The sequence below is a fragment of the Ictalurus furcatus genome, chromosome 12 (genome assembly GCF_023375685.1).
Source record: "Ictalurus furcatus strain D&B chromosome 12, Billie_1.0, whole genome shotgun sequence".
Lineage (NCBI taxonomy): Eukaryota > Metazoa > Chordata > Actinopteri > Siluriformes > Ictaluridae > Ictalurus > Ictalurus furcatus.
Window position 1 is genome coordinate 6,791,200 of NC_071266.1, and position 16,311 is coordinate 6,807,510.

General features: G+C 40.6%; 1 protein-coding gene across 1 annotated transcript; it reads right to left on the reverse strand.

Moving 5' to 3' along the window:
* Nucleotide 1: 1 nt before the first annotated feature.
* On the reverse strand, nt 2–15,233 carry ddx17 (DEAD-box helicase 17). The gene is made up of 13 exons (XM_053637288.1): nt 14,505–15,233; nt 12,631–12,784; nt 10,558–10,654; nt 9,898–10,031; nt 9,682–9,747; nt 9,303–9,444; nt 9,011–9,171; nt 8,120–8,292; nt 7,109–7,219; nt 6,498–6,559; nt 6,060–6,119; nt 2,630–2,860; nt 2–2,345 (listed from the first exon to the last, which is right to left on the reverse strand). The coding sequence occupies exons 1-13, from the start codon at nt 14,558–14,560 to the stop codon at nt 1,801–1,803; spliced, it is 1,992 nt and encodes a 663-aa protein (XP_053493263.1). The 5' UTR covers nt 14,561–15,233; the 3' UTR covers nt 2–1,800.
* Between the last annotated feature and the right edge of the window lie 1,078 nt (nt 15,234–16,311).

Sequence of the window (16,311 nt, forward strand, 5' to 3'; positions counted from 1 at the left end):
GTTTAGTTTTACATGGAAATGATGATCCACCCATCTATTTATTTTGTCTTTGTAGCTTCGAAGTGAAATATTCCAATCTAAAACAGTGTTTTCCCCCAAATATAGCACATAGAGTGATGAAGTAATCGTGCCTCTGATGAGATGAACAGGAATCATAAAAAAAAAAAAAGAAGAAGAAATCTGAAGAATATTTGTTACGTTGGCCGATGTGGATTTGTCTGGTTGGGAAAGTGCAGGAGAAACACTGCAAGTTTAGTGTCGTGTTGCAGCCACTCTGTCACGCTCCAGGTTACACCTCCAGCCTGAAGTCATACTCGCCACCCAGTTTTCTTCCTGAGTCCGACTGTAAATAGTATACGTATTGCAATTATGTACATTTGCCAAAAATGAAGAACTACAGAGAATGAATAATTAAGTATTGGAAGAGAACGGAGATTGTAGTGCAAATATGTATTTAAGGTAAATAAAGTTATTCTTTTTCTTGGGGGTTTAAAAATGGATTTTTTCCCCACGTCCTCGTGTTTAAGGGACCATGCACCCATATATATATATATACACACACATTTGCACACTCATTCAGGAGCAATTTCAAATCATGAGATCGACTTGAAGCACAGGTTCCCAACTGTGCTCCACGCATACCCCAGTCATGTACAGTTTAGTGGTTTCCCTGCTGCTGCATACCTGATCCAATTAATCAAGCTAAAGTGGATGTGTTATAATATTTACAGGACAGGGGGATCAAACCACATGGAGAACATTTGAAACTGACAGACAGTACAATAAAATCATGATGGAGGGAGGGAAGGGGGGAAAAAAGTTTCACGTTGGAAGAGCATTGTTTATCATTATAAAGATTGTAATCTTGAAGCAGTGCAACCCAAACACCTCATCAATCACTACTTGCACCCACACCACTACACTCATTTCCTTAGCTGGGTATGTTGTGTGGTCATTAAAAGTAGTTAAAGTTCTGCAATGTAATGGCTTTAAATCTTCTGTATAAACTAAAATAATCAGAACTCAGTAAAAAATTTCATGCACCCCACAAAGGTTTTTTTTGGTAGGTCAACCCCCTTTATTAAAAATGAGACATTAGAAATAAAACAAACTAAGTTATGTAATCCCGAGCTAGCTTATTCAACCTACAGTACATCACTGGCATGTTCACAAAAATGACTACCATCGAAATGATATGTAATAATCTGTACTGCTACCGGGCTAACAGAAATAACAAGCCTAAACCAGCTATTAAGAGAAACGATTATACATTACAGGGAACTAGCATAGCGCAATAACAATCAGAGTTCCCCAGAGGGAGAAGCTGTTAAAAAAAAAAAAAAAACAGCTAAATATGTGAAATGAAAAGTAACATGCAGAAGTACTAATAACGAGTAGCCTAATATTATCATCTTATCAATCTGTTAAATGTTTTATTCTCCTCAATACAAAACTGGTTCTTAACAAAAAATGTTCCTTAATCTGTGATTAATTAAAACAAATGTTCCACTTAGCAGTCCCACAGACAAAGTGCAAGAGCTTGCTATATGTAATGATCAGTTGATACATGACCAGATAACAATATGCGTAGCCCTTACCTCCACGACCCCTGAATGACACGCCTGCTCAAAACTGCTCAAAAGCCACAACACATCTTTGAGACAGAGAGGAAAGAAAAGGTCTAAAGAAAGAGGAAAAAAAAGAACACTGATCTCTACTGAGCTTTCTTCACTCTTCTTGTGGATCGGGAGTGATTAACTACTACTACTAGATAATCTCTTTTTTTTTAATGTAAAAGTTTTATTTTCTCTGCTGCTGAGGAGGGGGTGGCGGAGGTGGACCAAACGAGTATGGCCCTGGACCCATAAATCCCATCATGGGCTGAGGTGGTGGAGGTGGGGCAAACTGCTGGGCCATCAGGGGCTGTGGCCCCGGTCCAGGCCCTGGCTGTGGTGGTGGAGGAGGACCCTGATTAAATGGGCCCTGTGGTGGTCCGGATTGGTTCTGCTGCCCTCCGCCTGACACACCATTACTGCCACCACCTGACTGTGAAACTCCACCAGCCCTTGAGCTGTACCCTCCCCCTCCGCTGCTGTTGTAGCTCTGGTACTGATCGCCTGAGCTGTAGCTATTCCGGCTATCTCGGCTGCGATCTCGGTATGAAGACGAGGAGGAAGATCTGTCGTCACGGCTTGAGCGCCCCTCTCGGTGGTAGCTGCCGCCGCCCCGGCTGTCCTTGCTACTGCTTCCACTGCCGGAGCGCAGGCGCCTATCGCACTCATCCTGGTACATCAGGTTGGGGTTGTTGGAGTTGGAGCTGGAGTTACGGTAACGCATTCGTCCTCCTAAATGATATATCGGCTTTGAATTAACTTCTTCGTTTGAGATAACCAAGCTCAAATACAGCCACAGCATCAACACAAACTACAATCAAACCATGTCGATTTCATAAACCCAAGACGTTTGTACTCCCAACTGGACAAGGATGATAGTTTTACTGTTACCTTTTTTTAATCAAATTATGACCCAAGGACATTTAAACGTACCAGGATTCAGGAAAAAAATTTGCATGTGCAAAAAGTGCCTTTTAGCTTCAAAGCACAAATCTGTCAGTTTCTCCGCTGCTCACCTCCTGACCCGCGTCCAGAGTCGACCAGCTGCAGAAGTTTGGGGTTGATGGCCTGCCGGGCCTCCTCTAGAACGCGTACCAGGTCACGGGCCTGCCGCAGGTTTCCGGGTGTGAAGAACGTGTAAGCTGTGCCTTTGTTGGTGCTACGGGCAGTACGCCCGATACGGTGCACATAGTCCTCGGAAGAGTTCGGGTAGTCGTAGTTAATGACGAACTTCACGTCTTCCACATCTTTAGAGAGTGTTTTGGGCAAAGAATAGTGCAAATGTGTAAAAGAAGAATTAATCAGAGGAAAACGTACTGTGTGGAAATACTTCTACTTTTACTGGTAAGAATATTCAATCTACGGCCGTCATAGCCATACTGTGCATTATTACAGATTAACAGCGGGCAGCACATCACTATTGGTGGCCTTTCCAAATAAACTACAGGCTACTATGTGACTTACCTGTTACATGAAAAACGATGGCAATAGATTTATTAAGCGCACCTATTTAATAAATATCTTGTTTGCAGGAACTAAGCTATGATGACAAATGCTTTACACTATGGAAAAAATATATCACAAGCATGTACACTCAAACATTCAGAAAGGTCACTAAATTACCTTTTTGTTCATCTTGCACCTTAAGCATTAAAAGGTTCATTTGAACTACTACCATACTACTCAGTACTGAAGCTTTTTCCAATTGGATGTGCAAATCAGTAACCAATTTAACTTCTCGTTTTCCTACAGATGTAAAGTCTAGTAAATGTTTTTTTAAAAAAAAAAAGAACCAGAAATGGAGGATGTTTTGGCACATCCATGTGGATAACCAACTCTGTGAAAAGTCTGTTTCTCATTACAAAAGGTAGAGGTGGCTCAGACAACACTGTTAGTGACCCTATCGTGTACCGTCTCCTTTTGGCTGAGGGCAGCGGTTGACAGCTTCGCATGCGGGTGGCGATGTCTACAAATCGGCAGATAATCTCACAACATCTGGGACTAATATACATGATCGTGTCAGGCCTGACTGACCCCGTTACACCTGGTCATTCTCACATCGCAAAAAATATCAAGATTGTACCTGGATAGGGATCATCCGCACAACAAATCGTTTCAAGGATACGAAATGGATTTTAAATCAGAATCAAACAAAGCCACTTCTGGAGACGGACATGTTTTAGCTAGATGTTGTAAATATGTAAAAACACATCCCAAGCAGACGTCTGCAAAACTGAACGTTGTGCAACACGTTCAAAAGTTAGCCGACGTGTCACGATCATCTTCCAAATTAATCCATGGGCCATGTTAACATTTACAACGGCTGCAACGAAGGGACCAGCTAAATGAAACAAAAGATAGATTTGTGCTAAAGACATAGCTGAAGTTAGTGTCGTCCCCTGGTTTTAAGGGATTAAAAACTCCATTAAAATTATAGCTTAACTACCGCACAGAATGATAAAACCAAACAAATGAGAAGGCGCCACACGAAGGGATGGTTGTCGAGTGTTATGAGGCGATTTGAATATGTTATATATGATACAGCGATAAATTATCAATCCTGCTAAACAGTAATGCATTTTAAGTCAACGAGTGTCAATACATGTGGTGAAAACTCAATCAGGATACAATCCAGAAACAAGATGCCTGACGTGACCAAGTGTAAACAGGATCAAACTTTGTCTACTTATAAGATAAGTGTATTACTGTGTACAAAGGTAAAATCAAAAGAAAGCTTAGGATTATATGACTCTTGTACCACAGCTGTCATTATTGGGGACGTGGTCAGATACTTACCCTATGTTAGGTTAGTCTTGACTGAGATCAGTCCCAGGTCCAGTGGAGAGGCCCGAGAGGAAGAGGTATATGTGGGCTCACATGCGTTCAGCTGCCCCCCCTTCACCCTCGGCACGACACCAGCAACGCCTGGCGGGAGCAGAACCGGCTCCCCTCCAGTTCTCTCTCTCTCGCCGGGTTGCAGGGCCTCCACAAACCGGACCGGACTGGATCCAGCACTCAACTTTCTCCCTCTCTTTCTCTCTCTCTGCATCTGTCTTTCTCCCTCTCCATCTCTCCTGGAACTAGCCCAGGTCAGACTTAACAGGTGTCTTATCCTAACATATCCAAAAGGGCCATGGCATCATGCAATTTGATCAACTGTTTGTTTTGGTGTCCCAGTTTTTTTGTTTTTTTTTTTACTTGGCCAATTACTTCCATAATGCTGTAACCATGACAATTTGTATTCCAATCAAGGACGGATTTGAAAGTTTATGAGAGATGCCACAGTCCTGAAGACCCCCGGTTATAATGCTGCAGTCCAGTTCTAAGATTCTGCAGTCTTGAAGCGGAGGGCTGATGTACGGAAGAAGTTGAGGAGTGGGTTTATCCAGATCAGGCTCTGTGCAAGCGCCTCACAGGGCTCTGCTTACATGGTAGATGGCAGCTGCTGTACCAATTTAGCACAGCCTGCCTGAGTTGCCATTTAGGGAGTTCATAAAGCCTGAGGGGGGGAGAGAGAACAATGAAAGAGTGAGACGTACTGTGGAGCCGGCAACTCAACACAACCCACTTCCTCTTCTTCAAACCAGGTTGCTCCATAAAAAGAACAGACACAAATAACACACCTGCTCCAAAGCTCTCGCCTCTCACAGTCAATAGGAAAGAGTCTAGAAAACAAACCATTGGTCATCTGTGGCATTTGGACTTCCCTTTGTTACTTCACAGGATATTTGGACACAGTTTGATCAAGAAGGAGACTGGTATTAAGACCCAGGGAAGACAAAGGGAGCCCAACATCTCCCCCAGGTCCGTATTAGGGTCAACAGTGAGCCAATGAGCCCCGTTTTGAAGGATGATTTGGTTTTTTTGTTGTCGTTTTTTAACAGCAGTAACAAGAAACAGACAATATAAGGCTTAATGTGCAAAAGGTGGCTTGGGGGTTGTAAACTAAAGAAGGATCCAGCAATCACGGTCTTCCACAAGGCTGTCGGACATCTGAAATTTACTGATTGCCTTTTTTTTTTTTTTTTTTTTTTATAAATAGCACAACTGGAAAGAAGAATAAAAGGACAGAAAAAATAGAGTATACATTAAAATGTTAGGGATTGGAGAATAGGGAGAGTGAGAAAGACAGACAGAGAGAGGGAGGGAGAAAGATGGAGAATTGTTCTCGTTCACAAAGAGACCAGTGATAAAAATAACCATATCATGGCACAAAGGAGGCTTCAGAATTGTTCCTGAGGGGCATTTTCCACACACACAAAGGGAAAGGTTTATATCGCAAAACTGAAATAAATAAATAAATAAATAAAATCATCTCACAAATAAATATATATTCGTGTTGGGGTGAAATGTGATTTCATTATAAATGTAGGTATACATGTGTGCGTGCGTGCGTGTGTATTTAAAGGGATTGTGTAAATATCTCCCTCTAATCTGAGCACATACCCAGCCCACGTGAGGCGACGTCAGTAGCGATAAGGATGGGAGCTTTACCGCTGCGGAACTCTGAAACCAGAAGAGGGGCACTAAGCTCACACAGCCGTGCTTCAATACATTACATTACATCCCCACCCAGTCAGCCTTTAATCATACAACCTTTAACTGTTTCCTCATGTAAACGGAGAGCTTTGATTAGGCAAGCTTCCACCACAGGAACCTTTTCACAAACTCGGGAACTTTAGTTTCATTTCCCCTGGATGTAAATCATTCACCCAGCAGAGGAAAAAAAGGGTATAATTATAATCTCATCTCTACGTTCTCAACGATGGTTCGTTTTTGTCTTGGAACCTTTTTGTGGAACCTTGGTGGAAACGCACCTATTTACAGAGCTCCAAGACTTCACTGGATAATAAAAAGAACGCTGGAAATTCATTAAGTCGTTACCTGAAAGGACCCAGTCTCTCTCTGGCTGGCTTTTGTCACCATGAATGCACATTGCTGGCCATCTACACAAACAGAACAACACACACTGTAAGACATGGTTTCTGTGTTGGTGGTGTTTCACCTTGTGACCAAATAACACTACTACAACATCCATCCATCTTCTATACCGCTTTATCCTTTTCAGGGTCACGGGGAACCTGGAGCCCATCCCAGGGATCATCGGGCACAAGCCGGGGTACACCCTGGACAGGGTGCCAATCCATCGCAGGGCACACTCGCATACACATTCACACACCCATTCATTCACTACGGACACTTTGGACATACTACTACAACATAAAAGGCTCAAAATTTCCAGCTATTCCCACTATTTGTAATTCACACAAATGACACTCACAACTTTTTTTTGTCGGGAGAGCTTGTATATGAATAATACATCATTCATAAAAAGGTAGATAACTGTAACATGTTTATAAGATGTTCGACAGCAACCATAAATTGTATGTTGAGCTTTTTCGCTTGGACTGAACAGTTTGGGTGTTAAAGTCACATAGTCCTTGATGTAGTAACTGCTGTTTTACGACTTTTCTGCTCTGCTACCATCCCCTCACCCATCTCTCCTCATCCTGCGCGTCAGCTCATCACAGCGTTTCTTTGTCTCGACAAAAATGATGGTCTTGTTCTCCTTCTCTGCCATGATTTCCTCCATCAGCTGAATCAGCCTGTGAAGAAAGAGACAAGACGCAATTAGATTAGACATTTTTCATAGCATATTTGGGGGGTGGGGGGGGGGGGTAACATTCAGACAGGGGGTAAAGTCCTAAGCCTTAAGCACTGTCCTGTAGTTCACGGCCAAATGATGGGATTTTGTCAGACGATGCAGCCTTGTGTATTATTATACACAAAGCAAAACACAAAGGGAACTGCAACTTTTTTTTTTAGCCCCACTGACTTTTCCTGTTTCACAATGTAAATCTTCATGAAACCCACATCAAAAAGACATAATGAATTTGCTTACAGCTTGATAATATAGATGTGTATGCTAACAAAAGCTAGTCATTTTATGTCACAGGTAATTCATTTACAATGTGCCATCAGATAACTTAACCCCTTTTCAGACATATATAATCGAACATAGGGAGAGGCTCTCAGCGATTTCAATTCTGTCCAGTTTTCCTCTAATGCTGAAAATCTCAGCACAATGTACCCATCATTTTTGACTCAACAGTTGTTTCCTAACTTTAATCTCACCATGACGGACGTTTCAGGTGACCTGGTTTAGCGCATACGGAGTTGTCCTTGTATGCACAACAAGAGAATATGTAGATACTTGTGGCATTCATGAAATGGAGGCTTTGGAAGTCAGTCTTAAAATTATTAGCTGCTACAGGTTGCATTCTCTTATTTCCATACAATCATTACTAAATCTTTAGAAGGGAAAAAAAAAAGAAAGTCAAAATCGTGCGCCGCAATCATGACCATGATTTTCTATACATTTATTTTTGCTATAATATCATCGTATTATTATGCATTATGGGCAACACCGTTTATCCCATGTCAATTCATAGCGGTTCAGACTGAAAGGAGTTTTTCCTCAAATCAACACTTAGGACAAGTCTTACTTGTTTTCCTTTTCGTTCTCCATGCAGACGTCCACGATCTGCAGGATGTTGTGGTTGGCGCTGAGCTCCAGGGCCCCGATGTTGATCTGGATGTAGTCATGGAGGAAGTCCTCTGCCAGCTGACGCACCTCCTTAGGCCAGGTAGCGCTCCACATCAGTGTCTGTCTGTCCGGCTGTAAAAGGCAGTCAGACAGAGAAAGGACAATTCAATGGCTACCAGGCAAAAAAAAAAAAAAAAGTCCTAATTCATTAGAAATATACTCTTCGTTTGTACCTTTCTAGAATCTGCATATTATTATTATTATTATGTATGAAGGCTACTTCGAAATTTCACCATTATGGGGGTTTGTGATTTTCAGAGTACCAAAAACATCACTATCACCATACTATGGGATTAACAAAACCAGAACAGCAGTGAAATGAAAAAAAAAATGCATTGCTAAATAACCACAGTGAGATAAATGTAACATTAAACAGTGCTAGTCCAATTGGTTAGTTGTGGTCCATCAACAGCATTTTCCATGAGCACATATGTAGTGTGTGTTTGTTTTGGGGGGGGGTTCTGATTATCTGCAATGGTAGTTTAATAGCATGGGTTGTTTATCTAATTTTATTCTGATGATAATTGTCTAAGAAGGCACAGTTGAGTGCTTGTTGTATTTAATAGTCACTGGGTTACGGTTATCCAAACTGTCCTTCATACTGGCAAACACTTCCTGGTTTAACATGGTTAACTCTGTGGAGCTAGAAGCAGATACATTTCCCATATGTCTAAATTCCCTGCGGTCTTAAACTCTGATCTGTAATAACTAGCGACTCCTGTAAAATTCGGAAAAGATTGTTCACTCACAGGCTCTTTTAATAACACAACATTTGAAGTGTGTGGCATACCCGGATCTGATCTAAAATTTTGCGGATCTGTGGCTCGAAGCCCATGTCCAGCATGCGGTCTGCCTCGTCCAGCACCAGGTAGGTGCATCGGCGCAGGTTGGTCTTCCCTGCCTCCAGGAAGTCGATCAGACGACCAGGGGTGGCGATGCAAATCTCAACACCTACAGGAAACAATAGCTAGGGTTCAATTTTATTTATTTTATTTTTTTAAACATCAGACTGTTGTGTACAGGAGACCTGTACTTCAAAGCTTAACACACTGTCTAATGTCACTGCAGGCATCTGTGTTCACCTCTTTCCAAGTCTCTGATTTGTGGACCCTTAGGGGCTCCTCCATACACACAGGTGCTCTTGATTCGGGAAGACTTGCCGTAGTCGTACGCCACCTGCTGCACCTGTTGTGCTAGTTCACGTGTTGGAGCCAGAACCAGACACTGAGGAGAACAGAGAGGGGAGGATTACGAAACATCAAGTTAGTATCAGGGAGCCATTCTAGTCAACAATACAAAATTTTCTTTTCTTTAAAAATCTGAATTTAAATGAATAATAACAGGATCAATCTACCAGCTGTAAAGATAGACAATGAGTCTGAGGAAGTTTAATTATAACAGTCTTTCCTAATATTAGAAAAACACAAGCAGGCGATTATTAAAATAAACAGAAGCACTCACGATGGGTCCATCTCCTCTCTCCAGGTACGGCTGGTGGTTGATGTGCACAATGGCCGGAAGCAGATACTGTGGGAGAGAGGAGTCAAAATAACTTCCTGTAACATAATACAAACAGCCTGGATATTCTGGGCTCAAATCCTTCTCATACACGCAGTCACAGAGTATCTTTCCACCAGCCCTTTTTTTTCAGCTTGCAATGAAGACGCAGGTACTTACAGCGAGCGTTTTGCCAGATCCGGTCTGCGCGATGCCCACCATGTCCCTGCCACTGAGAGCCAGGGGGAAGCCTTGTGCTTGGATGGCTGTGGGCTCCTTGAAATTCTGCTGCAGCAGTACATCCATCACATACTCTACAATGCACAAACACATTCCCTTTTTTTTTTTTTTTTTTTTGCTAATTTAAAAAAAAAATCAAAACACATTTTTGATCAAATCTAAATAACAGGTCCTCTAAAAATATTTCACATCCCAGTATGAAAATTCTGGGACAGATATTAAGGAAACCCTTAAAACCCTAACCCTTCCTCTGCAAAATTACAGTTTCATTGCCTACATGATGAACTCATTTATAACAGGATAATAATGGCCTGTCTGCTTAATCTAAATCTCTGGAATAAATTTAACCGTAAAAACATGATTACAAGCCTTAGGACAAAAAGGAAAAACAACACACAATAGTAAGATACGTAAAAGCCTGGAGACTTTATTGTCTTATCTAATGATGTTTATACTGCCTAATCCTAGCATGTACATTACATAAAAGCTGTCCTTAATCTAGATCATTAACTCCGTTAGTCTGACACTTGTGTGATAAGTGCATGCTATAAGACATTCCCTGTAATATCCGCAAGTGTCCGTAGCGGTGAGTTTACTCACGAGGAAACTGTGCCTGGTGGAAGTTTGGCACTGGCTTCGGGCACCCAGAGCCCCTGACAGTGATCTCTTTCTTTCGGCGAAACTCCTCGATCTCATACTGTGAAACGTACAGGAGTAAACACGTTAGTAATAAGCATGAGACAGAATTTTGTTGTCTTGAATATCGTGATACAAAAAAATGGCGAGATGAATTCTGCTTCTGTGACATATACTTTCGTTTAATATTCATCATGAGCTCGACCTGTTCTTACACACTAGCTCCAGCACCAGAGGAAGTCTCACACACAGCACGAAGATTGCGCGTGGGAACCTAACTGACTCAAAAGCATACTCACTTAATGGTCCAAAAAGTTAAGCGAATCAGAAGGAAGCATTATGGCACGTGGCAAACACAAGGCCAGCAGCCTCGTTTTAATTGATTTTCCCCCCTATCTGTACAATAAAATTCGCAAATGTGACACACTCTGGCATTTCAGGTGGTCAAATGGATAAATGGAACAGTTATGACAGGAATCCCTTATTCAGCCTAATCATTTAAGGCACAATCCACCGTCAAACATCTTTCCACATTAAGAACATTGCTGTGAAAAATACCTTTACGACAAGTTTAAAGCAACATGTTAAAGATAGAGGGAAATTACACCTTAGATTATAACTCCTGATCTACTTTTCTTACAACACAATGTAATGATACTGAAGATTTATCATCACTGTAGAATAAATGTATTAAGATTGAATATTTTATGTGCGTCAATATAGTTTTGTGAGGCCTGAATCAGGATGCGTCTCGGATCGTCTCATGCCTAACTAGTAAATATTTCATGTTTACATCTAAGGTTAGAAATATAGGACTGGAATAGTATTTGAAAATTTTGGCTGACGATTAATTGTCAAATACAATTGGACTTCTTTTTTTTATTTCGTTCTCTTTCCTAGTGACGTGATGCAAGTTTTATAGTTTAAGCATAATAATTATGTAATAATTCACTTACACAGATATTTTGACATAAGTGTAAATACATTTTTTGTTTGTCTGGTACACAAAAAATCTGGACAAGAAGACAAACAGCTAAAGCCAAGTTCACACTACACGACTTTCAACGTCGGCAGATCATTGTGCTGTTCACATTACACGACTTGCTGTCTTGTAATCGGTGTGGTGTTCACACTACGTGATTGCAGCAAGGAGTCACACGATCTGACGACTATGTCACCCAACGACTTGTGTGTCAAACTACGTTTTGTCACGAAAACACACGTGAGAAGTGACACGGATATATGACACAAAAACCACGTGTGAAACAGGAGTTGTTTATTTGAAGATGGATGTAGAAACAAGCGGTGCATGCTGTTTGTGCGATGATTTGTGCTGAACAAACCCCAAAAAGGAATAGACAAAGAAAGTGGGTGAAAGAATGGATTAGCACACACGGGCAGCAGGGATTGTGTGCTACAGAGAGAGTTGGAGGTGAGTAAAAAATGTTTGTACAGCTTCTCCCTTTTATGCTTCTGCCAAAGGTTTCACGGGTTTCCTTTCCTCACGGTGACCTCACCCCATGTCTTGCTCTCTCATTGGCTGTAGCTCGTTGCCGCAATCACTGCCAGTGACGACACTTTTCACACCACAGGATGTGGAATCGCCCGACAGCTCTAGACATTCAGCATGCCAAATATCTGTGTGGCGCCGGCGATGCCTCGGCAATGTGTTGGCGAGCCTCTTTGGTGAGTCGTTGAGTAGTTCACACAACGATCGACTGCCGAGTGGCGAGCGAATTGCATACGACCAGAGGGTCTTTGTTGGCGAGCTCAGCAACTTTAAGCTTAAAATCATGTATTGTAAACTAGGCTTTAATTAAAAATCCAATAAACATTACTACTGTATTAACAGTTATAAATAGTTTGTATATAATAGCTTTTGACTGAGAATAATGCAGTCTGATTATCGAGAAACTATTTGAGAATGAACACTGTCTTTATCGACTACATATATTTATATGGAAGTGTGTTTGTGGAATTGATTAAATGCGATATCCTGTATAATACAGGTCAGTATATGACTCAGCTCTTTCCCACCTGATTCATGCGCTGGATCTCTGGGTGCTCGCTGTAGAAGTTTTTCTCAAACTTTGGCAGCTCACTAAGGTCCCATTTCTTCTTCCTCAGTCGTTCTCCAGGGTTCCCAAACTTCTTAGGAGGAGGACCTCCACGACTGGACCCAAAGCGGGGCCTGGAGGGCACAAGAACAAAGCGCATAATTTATTACTTTGTCCATGAGTTGTGGTTATCATAGTTCAGCAATTACACAAGTGTTTATTTCCGATGCATTTCATAAATCATCACTATCAGTTGGGGTTAGGCACTTATATCAAAAAGAAGTGGGAACTGTAGTGGACGCAGGGGATTTCATCACATAAAGCAAGACAATTATACTGAATTCAAACTAGAATGTTATCAGGCTAGTTATCTCTATTTATAATTAATCAACAAAACACAGGAGTTGAAACCAATCAGTTACAAATCCCATGAGGAAAAAAAAAAACTTTTTAGCTAGCTACTATAGCTAAAACAAAAATAGTAGCTTAAAAGATGGAAATTTTGCCTTTTTTTACTGCCAATTACTGAGAAATACTAATGCGTTAATTGAGAAATACTTTAATTAACCACTTAAACATTTCTAAACTTAAAGTTTCTAAACTTTCTAAAGCTTAGCAATTAAAGCTGTTTTTGCCTATGACTACTTTTTAAAGTAAATAAATAAAGATTGGATCAAAACCATCTGAACATGATCAAAAGACTAGATTTCTATTCATTACCAATAAGTACACCAATATTTTGCGCAGTGCCAATCTAAATTTCTTAACTAGCTTTGATTTGCCTGAATAAACATATTTCCTCACCAAGAAAGAAATGTATGAATAACTAAAAATGACACGTATAACCCAGTTATTGACTACGTTTACATGGACAGCAGTAATCTAATTATTGACCTTACTCTGAGTAAGATAATAATGTGATTAAGGTGTTTACATGAGTCGCTTTTAGAATACTCCTGTCATGTACCCGTTTTACGTTATAGAACATAATTAGATTAACAGCCCGTGTCATTACGTCACCGCGCCACGCGGTCCGACGTCCCTCCAGAATTTCATGCATCAACATACAGTTGGTCTTCGTTATGGTACTGTATAGAGTTTTGGGTGTTTTTATTTAATTTTTTTACGGACGCTTTAAGTGCAGTTAATTATTTGTAATGCTATACGTGCTAACAGACAACTGCTTGAAGCCGTGGGCTGCGTCCCAAACCGCATACTTACCGTCTATATAGTAGCCGAGATACATGTATTTTTCCCCACTACAGGCCTATAGTAGGCAAGTATGCGGTTTAGGACGCAGCCGAACTCTCTTGTTCGCCGTAAAACTGCTGTGTGTGATCGTGTCCTGTCGCAAAATGTAGTGAAAACTCTCACACGACGTTCATAATGTGATTAAGGTGTTTACATGTCTGTAATACACGTCCATAATGCGACTAAAACAGGAGTACTCCACATGTATTAATTCGATTAGAGCTTAATTCGAGTATGACCTTAATTAGATTAAGGTAAGTAAAAACTGCTGTTTACATGGTAGTTTCTTAATCAAAGTATGGTCTTAATTGGGTTAAGAGAGGATTATTGTTGTCATGTAAACGCACTGATCGAGTCAATACAAGGTCTGAACTTGCATACAGGTACCTGATTGGCTCTTATACTTTATGACGTAGTAACATTTCACACTCATGTTTATTATTAATTCAGAAATCCAAAAATATCTGTGATTCCTGTTTAAGACCGCAGCGAAGTCAATGACACATGGCTGATATAGATAATCCATGTTTATATTACTCAAGAGCAGATTCAAGAAGCTAATATAAATATAAAAAGACAGTAAAATAAAGTGCAAATCCTCACCCTCGGTCCCGTCCACGGTCTCGGTCTCTGTCCCCGTACGAAGAGCTGCCTCGCATTTTTCCTTTTGTTTACTTAAAGTAATGGGTTGTTTTGTTTTTTTTTAATGTAAAATTGTTATTTTCGGGTTAAATTGCAATTTACGTGGTATCCTTTGCAAACAAATGCTTTTTACGGGATTAAACTGTAAATTACACACCAGTTCACACACCTACAAAATGTTTTGGTCAGGCAGCCGCAACTGCCTAACGTTATCTACCGAGCTACTTTAGCTGATGTCCAAAGAAAGTAGCGTAAAAGATGACATTTACACCTTTTAACACTTACGCGGAGAGAAACACTCGCTTTAATCGAGAAATACTTCAATTAACCACTAATAAACGTTTCTTATAAAGTGTTCAAACTTGAAAAGTGGCCTTTGTTTGTTTGTTTTGCTAGCTAAAGGACCTAGCTCGTCTGGCTAGCTTTTAAACCTCCGCGCTCTTCGCACAAGAAAAAACTCAAAATGAGATAAAGTGCAGCGATTTTAATACCGCGCTTTAATAAGACGACACTTAATAAAATAATTGGTCAAATGTTGTTTTGTGTGTGTGTATGTACTCCACAAGCAAGTCGGTGAATTATCCGAAACGCTAGCAGTTTGGATGTTAGGCCTCGGATCCACTCCACTACAGCACGTAGCGAGCGTGCGACACAACTTCCAGTGAAGCCCCGTATCAGGGCGTGTCATTGGTTTCACAGAGTCACGTGATCGACGACAACCGAAGCCTCACGTTCTGTCCAATCACGTGACCCTGAGTGTCGGAACGTTCGAACCCCAGGTTTTCACTTAAAAAAAAATTTTGGAATAATTTTGATTGCAACTGTATAATAATGGCATCAGCCCAAAAAAAGATTTTAAAAAACCTCTTCCCCTGTTTGGGAACATTTTCAGCTTACAATTTCCAATGTATGTATGATATTTTCAAAGAATATATATATTTTTTTACATATCACACTTTTTGCCATGTCTTTGCTTTCATTCATTGAATGAATGAATGAATGAATGAATGAATGAAGTCTACTAAAGCAATCTGTCTTACAATTTACAGAGAAATACATCCAAATTAATCTGGAGGAACTTTATCAAGCAGTAAGACAATGATCCAAAACACACCGAAAACTCAAAAAGGGACTTCATCAGAGGAAAAGTGAAAGGTTTTAGATTAGCCAAATCACTGATCAACCCAAATGAGCAGCATTTCACCCCCTGAAGAGGAGACTGAAGGGAGAAACCTCCTGAAACAAACAACACCTGAAAGAAGCTGTGGTAAAAGCCAGGAAAAGCAACACAAAAGAAAAATGCAACAGCTTGGTGATGTCAGTGGGTCATCGGCTTGATGCACTTATTGCAAGCAAGTTCTAAGTTGCGTAACACATCTAGATGTAAATATCAGGAAATGAAAGCTGAAATTCTGATCTATCGTCTCATATTCATCTTTTGATCTCAAACCCAAATGTCTTCAGTCTACAGCAAAAACAAATTAATTGACCTTGCCGTTCCAATAGTTTCGGAGGGGTCTGTGGTTTTTCTTATCTGTTTTATGCATTTCAACTTGTATGTTATTTAGACTTTTGAAATTTTTTAGTCAAGATAACATTTATTTTATTACTTGAATTGAATGATAAAGCATATGAATGATTGCTGGGTGTTTTTGTGTTCTACCCTGTGTAAGTGTGATTTGCTTGTAAAATGATCAGTAGAAGATTAAGTCTGATCTCTGATTTGGCCAATGAGGCTCCTATTAATCGAGCCAATATACTGCCTGGA

Coding starts and splice junctions, on each gene's coding strand:
- ddx17 (XM_053637288.1), bottom strand. CDS start 14,560: ATGCGAGGCAGCTCTTCGTACGGGGACAGAGACCGAGACCGTGGACGG. Junction 12,785..14,504: donor GACCGTGGACGGGACCGAGG/GTGAGGATTTGC, acceptor TGTGCCCTCCAG/GCCCCGCTTTGGGTCCAGTC. Junction 10,655..12,630: donor AGATCCAGCGCATGAATCAG/GTGGGAAAGAGC, acceptor TACGTTTCACAG/TATGAGATCGAGGAGTTTCG.